The sequence below is a fragment of the Melozone crissalis genome, unplaced genomic scaffold (assembly GCF_028551555.1).
Source record: "Melozone crissalis strain CALT ecotype California unplaced genomic scaffold, PUWL_Pcris_2 ptg000014l_1, whole genome shotgun sequence".
NCBI lineage: Eukaryota > Metazoa > Chordata > Aves > Passeriformes > Passerellidae > Melozone > Melozone crissalis.
In genome coordinates, this window is record NW_026535792.1 from 17,127,583 (window position 1) to 17,148,240 (window position 20,658).

Below are 20,658 nucleotides of genomic sequence, written 5' to 3' on the forward strand. Positions count from 1 at the left end.
AGTGGGGGCAGGACACAGATTAGTGTCACTTCATCCAGACCAGGAGAGGGACAGGGACTGGTGTCACCACATCCAGACTGGCAATGGGACAGGGATTGGTGTCACTGCATAAGGAGTTGGGACAGTGATTGGTGTCACTGCATCCAGACCCGGAGTGGGATCGGTGTCACCACATCCAGACTGGCAATGGGACAGGAATCGCTGTCACCGCATCCAGGCAGCTCCCGGTGCTATCCCAGCAGCGGGATCGAGTGGAGCTCCGGGATTGCTCGCCCTGACTCAGAGCCGGGATGAGAGCGTCCCAGGTGACATCCAGTGACACTCCCACATTCCCAGCCCTCCAGTCAGCGTTTCCTGCTGCCTCCGGCGCCGATCCCAGCCGGACGCGCTGTCATCGAGGTGGGAACGTGTCACGGCGCTGGGGAGAGGAATCCGAGCCGGGGAACGCGTGGCGGCTGCGCGGGCAGCGGAGCAGGTGGCAGTGCCATCGGGGCCACCGCGAGTGACAGCGCTGCCGCCCGTCACAGCGACACTTCCCGGGGCCGCCTGGGCGGCGGGGCTCGGCTGCCAGCGCTCGGCACCGCGCCCGTGCCAATCCCGGCTCCCCCTGCCAATCCCGGCTCCCCGTGCCAATCCCGGTTTGCCCCGTGCCAATCCCGGTTTGCCGCGTGTCCCCGGCCTGTGACAGCGACCGGAGAGCTCGGGGTGGCACAGCTCGGCCGAGGGGCCGGGTGGGAAAGGGCAGTGCCAGGGGAGGGCAATTCCAGGGGCAGGGAATACAAGGGAGAGGGAATTACAGAGAAAAGGACAATTCCAGGGAAAGGGCAATTCCAGGGAGAAGGCAATTCCAGGGAAAGGGCAATTCCAGGGACAGGGAATTCAAGGGAAAAGGAAATTCCAGGAGGGGGCAATTCCAGGGAAAGGGCAATTCCAGGACCGGACAATTCCAGGGGAGGGAAATTCCAGGAGGGGACAATTCCAGGAGTGGCAATTCCAGGGAAAGGGCAATTTCAGGAGGGGACAATTCCAGGGGAGGGAAATTCCAGGATGGGACAATTCCAGGAGTGGCAATTGCAGGAGGGGACAATTCCAGAGGCAGGGAATTCCAGGAGTGGACAATTCCAGAAGAGGGCAACTCCAGGTGGGAGGAATTCCAGGAGAGGGCAATTCCAGGAGGGGGCAATTCCAGGTGAGGGCAATTCCAGGGAAAGGGCAATTTCAGGAGGGGACAATTCCAGGAAAAGGGCAATTCCAGGAAAAGGGCAATTCCAGGGAAAGTGCAGCACCAGGAATGGACAATTCCAGAAGGGGGCAATTCCAGGAGAGGGCAATTTCAGGAGACAGCAATTCCGGCGGGGGGGGCAATTCCAGGAGTGGACAATTCCAGAGCCAGACAGGCTCCCTTCCCTGCTCTCCCACCTCACAATCCAAGGTTATTCCCACTTGGAAGGGATTTAAGGGCTGGAAATGAAGGAAGTGCCTCATGCCCGCCCCAGCTCCCAGAGCCCAGCAGGTTCTGCTCCCATCCCACTTCCACTTCCATTTATTTCAGATAAATATTTCAGATATATGGTTTACTTTAAATCCTGATTTTATCCCGTCAGTTCCATCCCCTCCACCCTGCTCCGCCCCAGCTCCGCATCTCCACAGAATTCCTGTCGGATTTAACCCTTTCCTAACCCGGAGATGGGGCAACTGAGAGGAGTTTTAAAACCTTTTATTCCATTTTCAGTCTCGTGTGAAGGGTGAGACAGCGCAGATTTATAAATCACGCCATAGCAATCAGAAGAAGTCAGAAAAGGGCTTAATCCCAGAAATTCTTTTTTTTCTGGAGCCGGGAGCGGTGCGAGCCGGTGACTCAGGAGCGTCTGGGCTGCGGGAGGCGCTGCCAGCCGGGAATGCTGGAGAGAGGAGAGAGGAGAGAGGAGAGGGAGAGGCAGCGCTGACTCAGCCCCAGGTGGGCCGGGAGATGGGGTTTGCCGGCAGAGGCTGCAGCCCACGCTGCCCCTCTGCTCCGGGGGTGGGGACAGCCGGCTCCGGGATGCTTTGGGATGCTCCAGAATGCTCCAGGATGCTCTAAGATGCTTTGGGATGCTCCAGGATGCTTTGGGGTGCTCTGAGATGCTCCAGAATGCTCTGGGGTGCTCCAGAATGCTTCAGGATGCTCCTGGGTGCTTTGGGATGTTTTGGGATGCTCCAGGATGCTCTGGGATGCTCCAGAATGCTCTAGAATGCTCTGGGATGCTTCGGGATGTTCTGGAATGCTCTGGGATGTTCTGGCATGCTTTGGGATGCTCCTGGATGCTCTGAGATGCTCCTGAATGCTCTGCGATGCTTCAGAATGCTCCAGGATGCTCTGGGGTGCTCCAGGATGTTCCAGCGTGCTCCCAGATGCTTTGGGATATTTTGGGATGTTCTGGGATGCTCCAGGATGCTCTGGGATACTCCCAGATGCTTTAGGATGTTTTGGGATGCTCCAGGATGCTCTGGGATGCCCTGGTGCTTCTCAAGGGGCTCTTGGTCCCACAGGGAGCCGCTTGCTCTGTCACCAAAGGTTCCCCTCTCTCTGTGAGAAACACATTCATTCTCCTGTGAACACTGAAAAAGTTTAATAAAGGACAGTAGGAGACAAGGAGCACAGAGCAAAGGTTATTGTGGCACCAGCCAAGAGCCCCCTGTTATCTTTGGGGTTTGTCCTGGTTTAGGGCAAATTTAACCCTAACCCCTTAAATACCTTTAATTACATCAGCCCTTTGCATATTCATAGACCCTGGTGCTCAGTAAACTTTTCCCCAAACTGGTTTACATGTTCTGAGAATTGTTTAGGACATCTCTGCTTTGGATCTGCCTTTTCAGAGCATGTGCATTCCTGGATTGTGGTTTTAGTTCCTTTTTATCCCTGGCCCACACTGACTCAAGAGGGTGAGTGCTGCTGGCTGGCACATCTGTCCAGGTGTGCTCACCCTGTGTGGCACATCTGTCCAGGTGTGCTCACCCTGTGTGGCACATCTGTCCAGGTGTGCTCACCCTGTGTTCAGTGGGTGTTATCCCATCCCTGCAGGCACTGGGACACAGCACACTGATATCAGGTTTAATGAACCAGAGAAATAAAATCCATATCTTTATAACAAAGTCACTTTAACACCCACACATCTAAAATCCATTTTAATATTTGCAAAAAACCAATATTACAATGTCTATTTATAGGATCTCCATCGCATCTGGAGCATCTCCTAGTTCCAATACCTGCTCCCCTCCTTCCCCCCAGGCACTCTCCAGGATGTCCCTGCCCCCGATTTGATGTCCCTGTCCCCGATTTGATGGCTCCGCTCCCTCCCGTCTGGCGGGAGCTCAGCCGAGCACAAAGCCGCCCTTTCTCCCATTCAGGCCCCGCAGCGGGGACATTTCCAGGGACAGTGGTGCCATTGATTGTCACCCGAGCCGCGGGGCTGGTGGCAAACGCAGGGCACGGGGGCTCGGAGGGGTCAGCCAGGCTCTGGGAATGAGCCCTGTGTCCCCTGGAGCTCTGGGATGGATTTAGGGGGTGATGGCAGGGCCAGGCTCTCCAAGGGCACGGGCCTTTCTGTCCAGTGTCAAAAGCAGCTTTTGAGAGATGTCCCATTCTTTGGGGACACAATGGGACATGGCCCCATCCCTGGAAGTGTCCAAGGCCAGGCTGGATGGGGCTTGGAGCACCCTGGCACAGCAGAAGTTGTCCCTGCCCTTGGCACAGAGTGGGATGAGACGAACTTTAGAGTCTCTTCCATTGCCAACAATTCCATGCTTTTCTGGCACTGAGATGATGCCCTCTGCCTCCTCATCCTCATCTCCTCATGCTGTTCAAACCCCAGACTCATAGCTTGGGGTGCAGGGATGATCAAACCGCAGACCCGCAGGCTGGGGTTCAGGGATGTTCCCTCATCCCACCAGGATCCAAACCCCTTCCCTAACCCAAGCTGCTGCAGGCAGAGCAGGACTTGGAACCAGCTCTGCAAGACTTGGAACCAGTTTTGCAGGGCTTAGGTAGGACCAGCTCTGCAGGGTTTAGGAGCAGCCCTCGAGGGCTACCCCAGCCCTACAGGGACCCAGCAGGCGCTCCTGGAAGCGCTCGGAGGCTCCGTTGCCAGCTCCGAGCCCAGCCCAGGCTCGCTGGAGGCTGGCAGAGCTGTTTCCACTCTCGGCTCTGATTCAGTCCCCGGGGAGCTGCAGGATAAACAACAACCTCGGCGCCGGCCAAATGATTGTTTAGGGCTGCTTTGTTTGCGGCTGACAGCTCGGCGGGGCTCGGGGTACTCATGAAGAGCCCCCCCAAAGGAGCCTCAGGGCAGCGGGAGAGAAGTGTGGGAGAGGAGGAGGAGGAGCTGAGTTTGGAGCTGCAACTCAAAACTTGGAGATTTGCCTGGGTTTGCAGAGATTTAGGGGCTGGGGTTTCAAAGTTTGGTGAGGTCTGGGCAGATCCCCTCGAGGTGTGTTGGTGATGGGGTCACGGCACTTTATTGGGGTTTTTGGGAATGGACAGGGTGTGAAGGGGATTGTGCCTGTCCTGGGCGGGCTGGGACTGAGCCTGGCTGCAGAATCAGCCTGGAAGGTTCTGTGCCAGCTTCTCCAGCTCGGGCTCAGGGGTTTCTCAGAGCCTTTGGGCACAGGGAAGGCTGGGCAGGGCACAGGGGCAGGCAGGGCACAGGGGCAGGCAGGGCACAGGGAGATGTCACCTCATTGTGTCCCCAGATCGAACCTGGAGATTCTGGCAGCTTCTCCAAGCCTTGCTGGGAAAACTCTGCTTGTTTTAAAGGATGAGGGACCACCTCGAGGCATGTTGGTGATGGGGTCACGGCACTTTAATGGGGTTTTTGGGAAGGGGATTGTGTCTGTCCTGGGCAGGCTGGGACTGAGCCTGGCTGCAGAATCAGCCTGGAAGGTTCTGTGCCAGCTTCTCCAGCTCGGGCTCAGGGGTTTCTCAGAGCCTTTGGGCACAGGGAAGGCTGGGCAGGGCACAGGGGTGGGCAGGGCACAGAGAGCTGTCCCCTCATTGTGTCCCCAAATCGAACCTGGAGATTCTGGCAGCTTCCCCAAGCCCTGCTGGGAAAACTCTGCTTGTTTTAAGGGATGAGAGACCCGCAGGAGATGGGGATAACCCCCAAACCCAGCGGGAATCCAGCTCCCCGCTGGCCTCCGAGGCGCCTCTTGCTGGGCGGGGCAGTGCCAAGTGCCAGCCCTGGCAATTAAGAGCCACGCGCCGCTGATTAATTACCCGACAGTGCCGGCTGCCAGCTCCAGCGGCGTTCCCCGCCTTTGGCCGAGCTCTGGGAGCGCTGCCCAGGGCAGAGGCCGCTGTGTTTTGGAGAGGGAAAAGCGGGGATGGAGAGCTCGGAGTGCCGGGCAGAGGGTGGCCCTGAGCCCTGGAGCGATCCCCGCGCACATCTCGGGTTTTGGGATCCCAGGGGGGAGCAGGGCCAGCCTCACCAAGCCTATGCAGTGGGAATGGCAAGGGTTTGAAGGGAAGGGGGCTGGAGAAAGTGGGATGTGAAAGAGGAAGGGCAGAGGGGCAGACAGACGGATCTGCTGCCAGCTGGGACGTCTGAAGGCTGGCTGGCACTTTTTGTTCCTGTCTGCGACAGGGAGTCTGGGGGTGGTGAAACTTTCATCTGTCAGATCTGGGCTCTGGCCTGGGATCCAAACCCTGTCCATCCCTCCTGGCATCCAAACCCTGTCTGTCTCTCCTGACCTGGGATCCAAACCCTGTCCATCCTCCTGAGATCCAAACCCTGTCCATCCCTTCTAGGATCCAAATCCTGTTGATCCTTCCTGGCCTGGGATCCAAACCCTGTCCATCCCTTCTAGGATCCAAACCCTGTTGATCCTTCCTGGCCTGGGATCCAAACCCTGTCCATCTTTCCTGGGATCCAAACCCTGTTGATCCATCCTCCTGAGATCCAAAACCTGTCCATCCTTCCTGGGATCCAAACCCTGTCCATCCCTCCTGGAGATCCATACCCTGTCCATCCTTCCTGGGATCCAAACCCTGTCCATCCCTCCTGGAGATCCATACCCTGTCCATCCTCTTGGGATCCAAAACCTGTCCATCCTTCCTGGAGATCCAAACCCTGTCCATCCCTCCTGGAGATCCAAACCTTGTCCATCCTCCTGAGATCCAAACCCTGTCCATCCTCCAAGGGCACGGGAAGGGATGGGCTCAGCGGGTGCCCCCAGAGCAGCTCCCTGAGGTGTGTGCCCTTCCCAGGTGCCAAGGAATATGTGTTCCCATGGAGGGAGAGGTTCCCAGTGTTCTTCCACCAGGAAAACACCTCCTCCATCTACGTCGGGGGCGAGGGCAGGCTCTACTACTACGACTTTGCAACGCGTGAGAACTACACGGTGAGGGGCGCCGCTAAGGGGCTTGGAGCAAAACCCCATAAAAAGGGTCTGGGATCCATCTCCCAACCCACATTCTAGGCCTGGATGGGCCTGGTCTCTGCCCAGCCAGCTCCATCCTGCCAGGAAACCAAATCCCAGCAGGAAAGAATGGTTAGGGTTAGGTTGGGGTTGGGGTTAGGGTTCAATCTCCCCTGTTGGCCATGGGTGGGTTCTACCTTGGGTGGGATCCCCCCTGGTTAGAATTAGATTTAAGGTTAGGCTTAGGCATAGGTTTAGGCTTAAATATCCCCTACTGGCCATGGGCAGGTTCTTCCCAGGGTGGGATCCCTCTGGGTTGGGGTTAGGTTTAGGATTAGAGTTAGGGTTAGGATTTGGATTAGTGTTAAATTTTCCGTGTTGTCCATGGGCGGGTTCTACCTTGGGTGGGATCCCTTTGAGGTTCTCACTGCCCAATAGGGCAGATGTTTCTAGCCTGGGATCCTTTCTGGATCCATCATAGAGATTTCCAGCTTTAGATCCTTTCTGGATCCATCCTGGATATTTCCTGGGGATTCTTTCTGGATCCATCCTGGATGCTCCCATCCAGGGATTCTTTCTGGATCCATCCCAAATGTTTCCATCCTGGAATCCTTTCTGGATCCATCCTGGATGTTTCTAGCCAGGATTAGGGTTAGGGTTAGGATTAGAGTTAAATCTCCTGCATTGGCCATGGGTGGGTTCTTCCTTTGGTGGGATCCCTCTGAGGTCCTCTGTGCTGTGCAGGGGGGATGTTTCCAGCCAGGGATCCTTTCTGGATCCATCCCAAATGTTTCCATCATGGAATCCTTTCTGGATCCATCCTGGATTTTTCCAGCCAGGGATCCTTTCTGGATCCATCCTGGATATTTCCAGCCAGGGATCCTTTCTGACTTGGGAGCAGCAATGCTCAGATTTCGTCACTGGCATCCAGCATGGCCTTCATGCTGGATTTCAGGCACCAGAGGTGGGGGACAAGGACACCTCGTGGGTTTTGGTGACCTTGTGGGACGCTGAGCCCATGCCTGGTGGCCTTGGGAGAGCAGGAATGGAAACGTTTCCCTTTCCTTTATCCTAGGAAGAGTTCCCGGTGAGAAATGAAGGCCAGTGCACGTCCTCTGGGAATTTGGTAGGTCCCATCTGTGAGGGAGCAATGGGATGGGGAGGATTTGGGTTGAGGAGGGAACAGCAGGATGGAGAGGATTTGGGTTGAAGAAAGAATAACACGATGGGAAGGATTTGCATTTAAGGAGGGAATAACAGGATGGGGACGATTTGGGTTGAAGGAGGGAATAACAGGATGGGGAGAATTTGGGTTAAAGAAGGAATAATGGGATGGGGAGGATTTGGGTTGAAGAGGGAATGACGGGATGGGGAGGATTTGGGTTGAAGGAATAACAGGATGGGGAGGATTTGGGTTAAAGAAAGAATAACGGGATGGGGAGGATTTGGGTGGTTCAAGGAATAACGGGATGGGGAGGATTTGGGTTGAAGGAATAATGTGATGGGGAGAATTTGGGTTGAAGAGGGAACAGCGGGATGGGGAGAATTTGAGTGGTTCAAGGAGTAATGGAATGGGGAGGATTTGGATTGAAGGAATAATGTGATGGGGAGGATTTGAGTTGAAGGAGGGAACAGCCGGATATGGAGAATTTGGGTTGAAGAGGGAATAATGGGACAGGGAGGATTTGGGTTGAAGGAATAACAGGATGGGGAGGATTTGGGTTGAAGGAATAACGGGATGGGGAGGATTTGGGTTGAAGGAATAATGGGATGGGGAGGATTTGGGTTGAAGAGGGAACAGCGGGATGGGGAGGGCTGGAGTATTTGGTTGAAGGACCTGTGTGTGCTCCTCATGAGCTCCCTCTGGATGAGGGGATCTGGGAAAACCCAGGGAGGGTCTGGGAATCCGTGAGGTGCCGGGGGCTCTGTGCCGTGGCCAGACTCCTCTCCCCTGCAGGAGGACAGCCGGAATTACCTGACCCTGGTGGAGCAGTACGGGGACGGGCTCCTGGTGTGCGGCACCGGCGCCTGCGCTCCCACCTGCTGGAATGTGGTACGGATCCTTCCCCCTTCCTGGGTGGGGAAAACCCGGCCTGACCCCACTCAGGAACCCCTTCTGTCCTTCCCCAGACGCAGAGGAAGGAGAGCCAGCCCTGGGATGGGAGAGGGATCGCTCCCTTCACCCCTGACTCCAACACCCTCGTCGTGGTCGATGGTAAGAGGGATATTTTCCCATTTTCCCATTTTCCTGTGGTTTTGTTGTGCCCAAAGCCTCCCTGGGACAAACAGCAAGCCCCTGAGGCTGCTCTGAGGGCTTTGTCTCCTTGGGTCTCTTCATTTTGTCCCCATGGAAATGCACATCCTGTTGGGACAGAGGTTGGAGATTCCCACTGGGGCGTGGGAGGGGGGCTCTGTGTGGGAGGAACGTTGGGAATCAGGAGTGCTTTGGGTCAGGAGGGACCTGGGAAGGACCTGAATCAGGAATGTTTTGGGTGGGGAGGGACCTCAGAAGGAGGGACCTGAATCAGGAATGTTTTGGGAGTGTTTTGGGTTGGGAGGGACCTGAATTGGGAATGCTTTGGGTCAGGAGGGACTTTGGAAGGAGGGACTTGAATCAGGAATGCTTTGGGTCAGGAATGCTTTGGGTCAAGAGGGACCTGAAAAGGAGGGACCTGAATCAGGAATGTTTTGAGTCAAAAGGGACCTCAGAAGGAGGGACCTGAATCAGGAATGTTCTGGGTCAAGAGGGACCTTGGAAGGACTTGAATCAGGAATGTTTTGGGTCAAGCGGGACCTTGGGAAGGAGGGACCTGCATTAGGAATGTTTTGGATCAGGAGGGACCTTGGAAGGAGGGACCTGAATTGAGAATGCTTTGGGTCAAGAGGGAAATTGGGAGGAAGGACCTGAATCAGGAATGTTTTGGGTCAAGAGGGACCTTGGGAGGAGGGACCTGAATCAGGAACGTTTTGGGTCGGGAGGGACCTGGGAAGGAGGGCCTGCAGTGATCCCACTGCTCCAGGCCTGGTGTGGGGACAGGTGAGGATCCTTCCAAGAATGTGTCCCTGCCACCCTTCAAGGACTGGGTGTCAGGACTGGGATTCCTGTTCCACACCCACCACCCCTGCCATGCCCAGGAACTCCTGGCTGCTTTCACTCCTCCTCATCCTCTCCCCACAGGCCAGGACATCTACTCCACCATCAAGAAGAGCCAGCAGAACGGGAAGATCCCTCGGTTCCGCCGCGTGAGGGGCGGGGGAGAGCTCTACACCAGTGACACCGTGATGCAGAGTGAGTGGGGACATTCCCACTGGGGGGACATTCCCTCTGGGGGGATCCCCACTGGACTCTGCCCCCCACAGCTGGCAGGGGGCAGGAGAAGCTCCAGAGCCTCTTGCTGGGGCTGATTGGTGTCAGATTAAGCAAAACTCGTTAGTTTTGCTTTGCTGGCTTTTGCAGTGCAGGTATGGCTGTAGAGCCACCAAAAACAAATGTTTGGGTTGTTTTAGCCAAGTCAGCAGGCTCAGACACCAAATGTTTGACCTGTTCAAGCCCAAACAAACCTTTGTGACCTGTTTGGAGTGCCAGTGCCAGCCAAAGAGTGGCCAATACCCAAAAGTGACAATTATTGGTGTAAAGCTATCAATGAGATAAATCCCATTACCAGTTAACATCATTGATTGGGTCCCTGATCTTCTTAAAGTACCTTCTGAACATCAAGAACTGGAAATTCCTGGTTCTTTGGCAGTGGAATTTTGTGCTGAGGGAGATCCACAGCTCCCAGTAGAGAAGCTCCAGTTTGTGGTGCAGCTGTACTGCCCCAGTGCCCCCTAAGTTCAATCTGACAGATCAGGTGCCCTCGGTGCCAGCCAGGAGGGAGCCAGCTGTCTGCTTCCCCTGAGCCCTGTTCCAAACCAGCACAAAAGTGACTTCCCTGTCCTTGGGCATGGGGAAATGAGGCTGGCAAGTCCCTCCTGCGGGGTGGAAGGAAATTGGGTTGTGTAAAATGCAAAATGTGGCAGCTGCCCCACAGCATTGGGTAACTTCCATTGCAGGCAGGGGCCCTGGGCAAACCCCAGCCAGGCCAAACCCAGGGCAGGGACAGGGAGGGGACACAGGGAAAGGACCCTGCTCCACTTCCCTGGGCTTGTGGTGGCTGCTGTGGTGGCTTCCCATGGGGGGAATGGGGGATTAATGGGATAAGAAATGGAATTAAAATGACAGCGGGATAAAACAGGGAGGGGGAAACCAAGCCAGGCCTGAGAGCCCCAGGGCTGCCAGACTGATCCCTGCTGTGGGAACTGCAGGGCTCTGATCCCTGGAGGTTGCCTGCTATGGAAACAGCAGCTCAGGATGCTCAGAGGGACCAGGAGTGCATTAATAGGAATGGTGTTATGGGGTTTTCCCAACGCACAGCACGGATTGCTCCTCCTGTGGGATCCGTCCTTCCTTCCTTCCCACAACAGCTCCCAGAGCGGAAGGGACTCAGGTTTCCGTGGCTGACAGGGCTTCCCCAGGCTCCAGGGAATGAGTCTGTGCAGTCAGGCAGGAGGCACTGGGAAGGAGGCACTGATGCCTCAGGTTTAGCTTTTGTATTTTCAGATTCTGCTTTAGTGTGTGGGTCTGGTGAGCTGAGTTAGGGGATGGTGAGCTCTCTGCACAGAGCAAAGCAATTCCTGCTCTAGCTGGGGACCAAGGCCAAATGATCCAAATCTCAGGCCCAAGGGCACAAACAATGTAGGCTGAAGAGAGAAAAACAAGAAAGATGGGATTTCATAACCTAACGCTGCAACTGGACAATTAATTCCAATATGCAAATGAAGCAGAACTTACAAAAGTCAGAGAACTTTGTGTCCATTTTTGTGACCATTTTGCCTCATCTTGGTTGGCTCTTGTGCTGCCCTAGGTGGATCCATTGTGGAGATCCTTTTAATAAATCCCTCTTTTATTATTTAATTCTATCTTGTGTCAGTTCTAGCTCAGCCTTCCTAAGGATCAGCAGGGCCAGCCTGGGCTCAGAGCTGTCATTCCCTGGGCCACAGCCATGTCCCACTCCCTGCCCTGTCCCCACCGCTGGCTCCCCAGATGAAATCAGGTCCAAGCTCTGTCCCTTGCCCCCCCAGACCCTCAGTTTGTCAAGGCCACCACGCTGAGGCATGAGGAGCCTCACCAGGACAAGATTTATTACTTCTTCCGCGAGGACAACCCGGACAAGAGCCCCGAGGCGCCCCGCAACATCTCGCGGGTGGCCCAGCTGTGTAAGGTACCTTGGGGACAGGCTGGGGTGGCAGCCAGGACAGCCCTGGGGGGGACAGGGCATGTGCCAGCTCCCCTGGGCTGACCCAGGCTTGGTTTGGCCCCTCTGAGAGGGGCACAGCCTTGTCCTTTGGCCTGGTAAGGGAGAAAATTCCCTGCTCCATCTCACCGGGATGGCAGGAATGGGATTGTGGCAGCATCCCGCAGTTCCCCATCAGGATGGGCATTTTGGGGTGTTCGCCCCCCAAATCCTGACTCCCTCCCTGCTGTCCCTGTCCCCCAGGAGGACAGGGGAGGAACCAGCTCCCTCTCAGCCTCCAAGTGGACCACGTTCCTCAAGGCCACCCTGATCTGCGTGGACCCCGTCACCAAGGGCAACTTCAACTGGCTGCAGGACGTCTTCTTCGTCCCTGCCAGTGACTGGCGGCACTCCAAGGTCTACGGGCTCTTCACCAACACCTGGTGAGGGGCCCTGGCCCAAATCCGGGGCTGGAAAGCAGCTGGAGTGGGCACGGAGGCGGGCACAGCCCGATGTCCCCCCTGACCCTGTCGTTGTCCCCTCAGGGGGAGCTCTGCCGTCTGCGTTTACTCCTTCGGGGACATCGACACCGTGTTCAGGACATCGCGGCTCAAGGGCTACAACGGCCCCACCCCCGAGGTGAAACCCGGCCAGGTGAGGGAGGGGCAGGAGCCGCCCCGAGGGAGGCCCGGGGGACCCCGGGAAGGGGACACGGAGGGAGGGACGAGCTGGGAATGGAGGGAGGCTGGAAAAGGTCCGATCCCTTCATGGGAAGCACGGGGAGAGAGGATCTCAGAGGGCACCTGGCACGGGCACTGTGACAACACCCGTGGGGCAGAGCTGTCCCTTCCACTGGTATCCTCAGCGCCCCGCCTGCCTCTGACTCTGCCTTTTGTCCCCTCTGCCGGCAGCGCGTCCCCTCGGGGCAGCACCTCTGAGTCTGGTGCCTTTTGTCTCCTTCTGTCCCCCCGGGCAGCACCCTCTGATGGTCCCTTTTGTCCCCTTCTATCCCTTCTGCTAGTAGTGCATCCCCTCGGGGCAGCGCCCTCTGACGGAACGGTCCCTTTTGTCCCCTTTTGCCCCTTCTGCCCGCTGTGTGTCCCCTCCAAACAGCACCCTCTGACTCTGGTCCCTTCTCTCCCCTGTGCCTGCAGTGCATCCCCTCGGAGCAGCACACTCTGACTCTGGTCCCTTTTGTCCCTTTTTGTCCCCTCGGGACAGCACACTCTGAACTCTGGTCCCTCCTGTCCCGCAGTGCATCCCCTATGGGCAGCACCCTCTGATGGTCCCTTCTGTCCCCTTCTGTCCCTTGTGTCTGCATTGGATCCCCTCGGGGCAGCACCCTCTGACTCTGGTCACTTTTGTCCCCTCCAGGCAGCACCCTCTGATGGTCCCTTTTGTCCCCTCGGGGCAGCACCCACTTACTCCGGTCCCTTTTGTCCCCTGTCCTGCAGTGGGTCCCCTCGGAGCTTCACCTTCTGATGGTCCCTTTTGTCCCCTTTTGTCCCCTCGGGGCAGCACCGTATGACTCTGGTCCCTTTTGTCTCGTTCTGTCCCCTCTCCTGTAGTAAGTCCCCTCGAGGCAGCACCCTCTGATGGTCCCTTTTGTCCCCTTCTGTCCCCTGTGCCGCAGTGTGTCCCTGCTGGGCAGCACCCTCTGATGGTCCCTTTTGTCCCCTTCTATCCCCTCGGGGCAGCGCCCTCTGACTCCGGTCCCTTCTGTCCCTTTCTGTCCCCTGTCCCTCAGTGCGTCCCCTCGGGGCAGCACCCTCTGAGTGTCCCCTTTGTCCCCTGTCCCGCAGTGCGTTCCCTCGGGGCAGCACACGCCGAGCGAGACGTTCAAGATCGCGGACAGCCACCCGGAGGTGGAGGAGCGGGTGGAGCCGCTGTCCCCGTCGCGCAGCCCCCTGTTCCACAACAAGCACCGCTACCAGAAAATCGGCGTGCACGAGGTGGCCGCGGCCGACGGGCGCCGCTACAACGTCCTCTACCTGGCCACAGGTGCGGGGACACCGCGCAGGGACATTCCCCGCGGGCAGGGCTGCGTGCCCAGCCTGGCATATGTTCGTCAGGCAGCGGCGAGCTGCCAAATTTCGGGAACAGCAGAACGCTGCCAGGCTGGCTGTGTGGGCACAGGCGGGCTGCGGGCAGCGTCCCAGGCACGGGGGAGGTGGGCACGCTTCGTGCTGGGGGGCAGAAATCGTTCCCCAAAACCAGCTCTGTTGGTTTTTGGTGCTGCCCGAGCTGTCCTGGTGCCTCCCATCTGTGGGATGTGTTCCCTGGCGCTCGTGGAGGGACCTGCAGGGGTTTAAATTGCTGATGTTGTGATGGAGACAGTGCAGCCGGCTCTCGGTGGGTGGCTGGCGTTGGATTGGGGCCCACGAGTGATGGATTTGGGATTTTACAGCTAGGGAGAAACAGAGAAATAGAGCGAAATAGGGAGACAGAATAAGAGAGGTAGAAACAGACAAATAGAGACAGTTAGAGAGAAACAGAGAAAGAAACAGAAATTGAGAGAAATAGAGAAGCAGAATAAGAGAGGTAGAAACAAAGAAATGGAGACAAACAGAAAAAGAGACAAATAGAAAAGCAGAGCAATGGAGTTAGAGACAGAGAAACGGAGAAAGAGAAATAGAAAAATAGAGCAACAGAGAGAGAGACAGAGAAAGAGTTAAAGAGAAACAGAGAAAGCAAAATAGAAAAATAGAGCAATAAACAGAGAAAAAAATTGAGAAACAGAAATACAGGAACAGAGAAACAGAGTTAGAGAGAAACTGAGAAATTGAGAGAAATAGAGAAATGGAGCTATAAAGTTAGAGAGAAACAGAAATAAATACAGAAACAGAGAAACAGAGTTAGAGTGAAACAGAGAAAGAGAGAAACAGAGAAATAGAGTTGAAATAGAGAGAAACAGAGGGACAGAGCAATGAGAATTTGCAGAATCCTGGGTCTAAACACAGCCAGTGCCCTGCAGGGTCCCCCTGGGCAGCTTGATCCAACAGGAAGGGCTGTGGGATGGGCACAGAGTCACCTGGGGGTCCTGCCCGAGCTGGGCTTCCCCTCCCCCTGGCTGAGGGGAGAAGGGATCCCATTGGGAAGGGGGAACCCCGAGGATTCCCAGCCCTGTTCCCTCGGGGTGCTGCTGCTGCCCTCGCTGGGTGTCAGGTCCAGGAGACACCTCCTGTCACTGTCACCCCCTCACCAGGGCTGTGCCCTCTCTCTCCCCAGACAAGGGGTCCATCCACAAGGTGGTGGAGCTGCCAGACGGGGTGCAGAACATCGTGGAGATCCAGGTGTTCCCCAACAAGGATCCCATCCAGTCCATGATCCTGGACCACGCCAGGGTGGGTCCCTGCTCTGGGGGCGGGAGGACGGGGTGGGTCAGGGTCAGCCCAGGGGCCTGGGAGTGAAATCATGGAACTATTTGGGTTGGAAGGGACCTTTAGTGATCACCCTATGACAACCTTTAATGATCACCTTAATGATCACCCTATGACCTTTATTGATCATCCAGTCCCACCTTCCACTATCCCAGGGTGCTTCAAGTCCCAATGCCCACCCTGGCCTTGGGCACTTATAGGGATCCAGGGGCAGCCACAGCTGCTCTGGGAATTCTATCCCAGCCCATCCCCACCCTCCCAGGGAACAATTCCTTCTCAATATCCCATCCATCCTTGCCTTCTGGGAATGGAAGCCATTCCCAGTGTCCTGTCACTCCAAATTCCCTCTCCAGCTCTCCTGGAGCCCCTTCAGGCCTTGCAAGGGTCTCTGAGCTCTCCCTGGGGCCTTCTCCTCTCCAGGTGAACACTCCCAGCTCTCCCAGCCTGGCTCTAGAGGAGCTCCACCCTCGGAGCATCTCCTTGGCCTCCTTCCAGCAGCTCCAGCTCCCTCCTGACCTCCCCTGGGGACACGGAATGACCATTGCTGTGCTCTCCTCCCGCAGGCCGTGCTCTACGTGGGCTCCAGCAGCCGCGTCCTGGAGCTGCCCATGGACATGTGCGGGGCCTACCGCAACAACTGCCACAGCTGCGTGCTGGCCAGGGACCCCTACTGTGGCTGGGCCAACGGCTCCTGCCTCTCGCTGGCCCTCAGCAGGTGTGTGGGGCCATTCCCACCCCAATCCCACCAGGCAAACACCCACACCCCCAGCATTCCCCTCCTGGGCTGAGCGCGTGCGTGGGTTTGGGGTGGATGCGTTGTGCCCACAGGTTTGGGTGCTCTGTGTGGATCCATCACTCTCTTGAAGGGTTTTGGGCACCCAGACGCCTTTTCCCAAAACTTTGGAGTGCTCTGTGTGGATCCATCCCTCCCTTGAAGTGTTTTGGGCATCCAACCCCTCTCCCCAAAGGTTTGGGGTGCTCTGTGTGGATCCATCCCTCCCTTGAAGGGTTTTGGGCACCCAACCCCTCTCCTCAGGAGTTTGGGGTTCTCTGTATGGATCCATCACTCCCCTAAAGAGTTTTGGGCACCCAACCCCTCTCCCCAAGAGTTTGGGGTGCCCTGCATGGATCCCTCCCTCCCCTGAAGGGTTTTGGACACCCAACCCCTGTCCCCAAGAGTTTGAAGAGCTCTGCATGGATCCATCAATCCCTTAAATGGTTTTGGGCACCCAGCCTCTCTCCTTGAAAGTTTGGGGTGCTTTGTGCATGCATCTATCCCTCCCTTGAAGGGTTTTGGGCACCCAACCCCTCTCCCCAAGAGTTTGGGGTGCTGTGCATGGATCCCTCCCTCCCTTGAAGGGTTTTGGCCACCCAACTCCTCTCCTTGCCGCTGGGTCTCACGTTGATCATCTCCCACCTTCTGAAATTGGGATGGATGGGGGAGATTCCCACCTCTGAACCACCACTTCCCGAAGTTCTGTTGGTGCTTATTTCCATTCCCATTCCCCAGGGACGGGCTCCAGAACCTGAACTTAGACTCATGGCAAGGAAGCTGCCAGAAGGGTGACGTCAAGGAAGGTAGGTGGAGATGTTGTGGCTAGGGAAGGAATTGTTGGATTCTCCAGGCTTTGGATGGGTTTGGGTTGGTTTAGATTGGTTTGGGTTTGGACGGGTTTGGGTTGGTTTAGATTGGTTTGGGCGGGTTTGGCTGTGTTTGGGCAGGTTTGGGTTTGTTTGGAGGAATTTGGATGGGTTTAGGTGGGTTTGGATGAGTTTGGGTGGGTTTGGAAACATTTGGACGAATTTGAATGGGTTTGGATGGGTTTGGGTGGGTTTGGATGGATTGGATGAGTTTGGATGGGTTTGGATGGATTTGGGTTGGTTTGGATGGACTTGGATGAGTTTGGATGGGTTTGGATGGATTTGAAAGGGTTTGGATGGGTTTGAGTGGGTCTGGATGGGTTTGGATGAGTTTGGATGGGTTTGGATGGGTTTGGGTAAATTTGGATGGGTTTGGATGGGTTTGAATGAGTTTGGATGGGTTTGAATGAGTTTGGATGGTTTTGGGCAGGTTTGAGTGGGTTTGGATGGCTTCGGATGAATTTGGGCAGGTTTGGATGGGTTTGGAAGAGTTTGGATGGGTTTGGACAGGTCATCTGTCTCAGTTTGAACAGACAGGTGTCTGCTAAGGAAGGCAGGAGCCTCCCCTGAAATAGAAAATACAAACCCCCTCCCTCTGAATTATTATAATTTCGAAATTCGGGGTTCTAAGGCAGAGACATGGGAGCAGCAATAACAGGGCAGAGCAGAAGTTTTCGAGGTGTTCCCTCTCAGAAGCCATCTCTGAGTGCTCCTCCACCCCACTAAAACCCAGACTGCTCCCAGCTAACCCACCCTCACCCCGTGTCCCCGCAGACGACTTCCACAACGTCTCGGTGATGCTGCAGTCCCGCTACTACCTCAACTGCTCCATCGAGTCCCACTACGCCACCTACAACTGGTACCACGAGGACGTGCTCATCAAGAGCTGCAACACCTCCCACCCCCAGCACGACTGCTTCCACTTCATCCCCAGCGTGAGCCGCGAGCACTACGGCCGCTACGTCTGCGTGTCCGAGGAGGACGGCTTCCGCCAGGCGCTGGTCAAGGAGCACCTGATGAACCACCAGCGCTTCCTCTGGCAGCGCGGCCATGCCCCAGCCGTGCTGGCCTCGTGGCTCCAGCTGCTGCTCGTGGTGGCCCTGGCCGAGCTCTTCCACTGACGCCGTCCCGCTCGCCCTGCCCGTGGACTTTGAGCGCCCCTCGCCGCCGGCCCCGCTGGCGGAGCCGCGGGAGGAGGGCGCGACACGCGGTGGCGGCCCCGCCGGCCAGCCATGCATGCGCTGATGCTCAGGGCGCGGCCGCTCCTTGCATGTGATGAAGATGAGGAGGAGGAGGAGGAGGAGCCGGCCCTCGGCCTCCTCCGGACTGTGGGATGCCCGCTGCCTCCCGAGGATGGGGCTGGGACGCCCCCGGCGAGTCCCCTCCTGCTTGAGGGGGGCTCGGGTCGTTGTTTTTTTGTTTGGTGTGGGAGGGAGGTCGGGAATCGGCGCACCACGCGTTGGGAATTTGCATGGAAAAGCCTCGGAAGGTGACTGGAGTTGGGGTGTGGGGACGGGGAGGGGAGGTGGGAGCAGAGCCCGGAGCGGAGCGGGAGGCGCTGGGAGGATGCTGGAGACGCACAAATGCTCTGCAGGCAGCTGAGCTGAGCCGAGCGCACGGGGCCGTGCCAGCTCCCACCCTGCCCTGGGCGTCCTCAGGGAAAGCGGCCGCGGATCTCAGGGCACCGGGGGAGCTGTCCCCGCCCCTGTCCCTGTCCCCGCGCTCTCGGAGGTCTCGGAGCGAGATTAAACTGTGAAAATCGGGATTTTCCCCCTGTGCAAAGGGGGGTCCCGCTCCTTGTCCCAACCTCGCCCAGCCCGGAGCGGCCCTGCCCTGGGCGGGGACACCCAGGGGACACCCTGGCCGTGCTTCCAATGCCTGTCCCGGCTCCTGCTCACTCAGGAGGGGCCACGTCCGGAGCCAGAGCTTCCTACTGCACTACATGCCCGAGATGTTCCCCATCCCCAGCCCAGGACAGAGCTTCTCACAGCCCTTCTCAAAGCACTTTAACTTTGTGGACTAACAGATATTTATTATACCGACTGCTCGTTTCTGTCTTGTAGGATTTTATAATATTACAGCAGGCGGGGGCGGATCACAGGAGAGGAAAATTTAAGAAAAATCCACCACAACAGCTACCAAAAAAATCCCCCCAAACCCTTTCAGACCTGTAACCAAAGCAGATGGTTGGAATAAAGAGAGGATAAAAGCAGGAGAGCGCTGTGGTTCTCACTGGGAATGATGAGGGGGGAATCTCCCCTGGCCTTTTTCCATGTCCTGCTCTCTCCAGCCCCTGTTTTGGGGCTCCTCTTTTGATCCAGCAGCAAATTCCCGCTGGAAATCCCAAAGGATGGAGTGAGCAGCAGCCCTGGGAAGGGAGGGATGGGAATAGCGGTGGGGTTTGTGGTGTGGAGCCATCCCCCCTCCTCCTGCCTGGGATGCTCCCGATTTTCGGGAAAAGCGAGCTGCTGGTCGGTGCTGGAAGGGAAAAGGGCTGGAGGGAGGCGAGGAATGGGAATTCGGGATTTTGGAGGGTGCTAAAAAAGGCAGGAGTGACCGAAGCCGCCATCAAATCAGCCCCGGCACAAAGGCAGAGCTGGCTCGGGACTCGTCCCGGTCCATTCCCGGCTATTCCCGGTGCTCTTGCCCACAGGGAAATATTTCGGGACGGGCGAACGAGCTGCAGCTCAGGACTGCAGTGACACACAGCCGGGTGGCGCTGGGGACACGGGGGTGGCACTGAGGGGTTCCCGCTCCTCACCGGGGGGAGACTTGGAAGCAGAAAAGAGAAACCTTTCCCTGCCTCCATCCCTCTATGGCACAGAATTCCCGCTGTCGCCGGCAGCCTGCGGGCAGGAAGGAGGCAAGAACCGGGAGCGGGCCATTCCCGAGCCGGGAACGGGAATTTTGGCAGCCCCGAGGGGTGGGAACGAGGATCGCAGATCCCAGAGAGAATTTTTGGGTGCAGCGCACGGACTCCGAGCTGTTCTCATTCCCAGCTCCACCGGTGGGACCCCAAAGCTCAAAAATCCCAGGAAAGATTTTGGGAGCGGCTCAGGAAGGTGACGCTCAAGAATTTCCACCCTGGAATGCGTGGGAGCGGGTGCAGACAGCCAGTTTGGCTGCCCAAAATCCCTTTCCTTGCCCCCAAAACCCGGCTGAGAGCTGGGGCCGAGCACCCCGGGGACCAGCGGAGTCCCCGGGTGACAGTGACACAGGCAGGTGTCCCCTCGCTGTCACCTCCCAGTCCCTGGGGGCAGCCAGGACAAACCGCGGAGCTTTTTTTGCCCAATTCCCCGAGGAAAGCAGCTCGGGCCGAGCCCTGCGGGTGTTTTTATCCCGGGACACGCTCCCAGTCCCGCCCGCTGATTCCTGAAACCCAGCGAGTCAAAACCGGGATTTGTTGTGGCCCGAGGGAGCCGCGATGTCCCCGCGCTGTCCCCGCGCTGTCCCCGGGGTTATTCTGGGATCTGAGCTCGCCCGGGAAGCTCCAGCACACGGGCTCAGATATTCCAGCAGCTTTTCCAGGCTTTTCCCAGCACAGGCAAAGCCGAAACCTCCCTGCCCCATGGATACCCTATAGGGACCTGCAGAGGGAGCCCCCTGCCCCACAGAAAACCCCAAACAACAACAAACACATCGGGAGCATTTGGGGGCTTTCCCAGAGTTTCTTTCACTATGCAGTGTGTCCCTCAATGTCCCTCCATGTCCCCCAGTGTCCCTTTGTGTCCCCCAGTGTCCCTCCACGTCCCTCGGCATCCCTCTGTGTCCCTCCATGTCCCCTGGTGTCCCTCCATGTTTCCCTGTGTCCCCCAGTGTCCCTTTGTCTCCCCCAGCAACCCTCCATGTCCCTCTGTGTCCCTCTGTGTCCCTTGGTGTCTGCCCATGTCCCTCAGTGTCCCTCAGTGTCTCTAAGTATCCCTCTGTTTCCCTCCATGTCCCTCGGCCTCCTTCTGTGTCTCTCGGTGTCT

General features: G+C 57.0%; 1 protein-coding gene across 1 annotated transcript in view; it reads left to right on the top strand.

Moving 5' to 3' along the window:
- SEMA7A (semaphorin 7A (John Milton Hagen blood group)) overlaps positions 1–18,294 on the top strand; it is a 28,300-nt gene extending 10,006 nt beyond the window's left edge. The window contains exons 2-14 of the mRNA XM_054272399.1: positions 6,242–6,375; positions 7,469–7,519; positions 8,351–8,446; positions 8,524–8,608; positions 9,572–9,682; positions 11,515–11,654; positions 11,931–12,109; positions 12,212–12,320; positions 13,469–13,667; positions 14,895–15,010; positions 15,610–15,761; positions 16,557–16,624; positions 17,462–18,294. Coding sequence (XP_054128374.1) covers positions 6,242–6,375; positions 7,469–7,519; positions 8,351–8,446; positions 8,524–8,608; positions 9,572–9,682; positions 11,515–11,654; positions 11,931–12,109; positions 12,212–12,320; positions 13,469–13,667; positions 14,895–15,010; positions 15,610–15,761; positions 16,557–16,624; positions 17,462–17,808 — 1,787 coding nt within the window. The 3' untranslated portion in view covers positions 17,809–18,294. The remainder of the gene's footprint in view (positions 1–6,241; positions 6,376–7,468; positions 7,520–8,350; positions 8,447–8,523; positions 8,609–9,571; positions 9,683–11,514; positions 11,655–11,930; positions 12,110–12,211; positions 12,321–13,468; positions 13,668–14,894; positions 15,011–15,609; positions 15,762–16,556; positions 16,625–17,461) is intronic.
- The last annotated feature ends 2,364 nt before the right edge of the window (positions 18,295–20,658 follow it).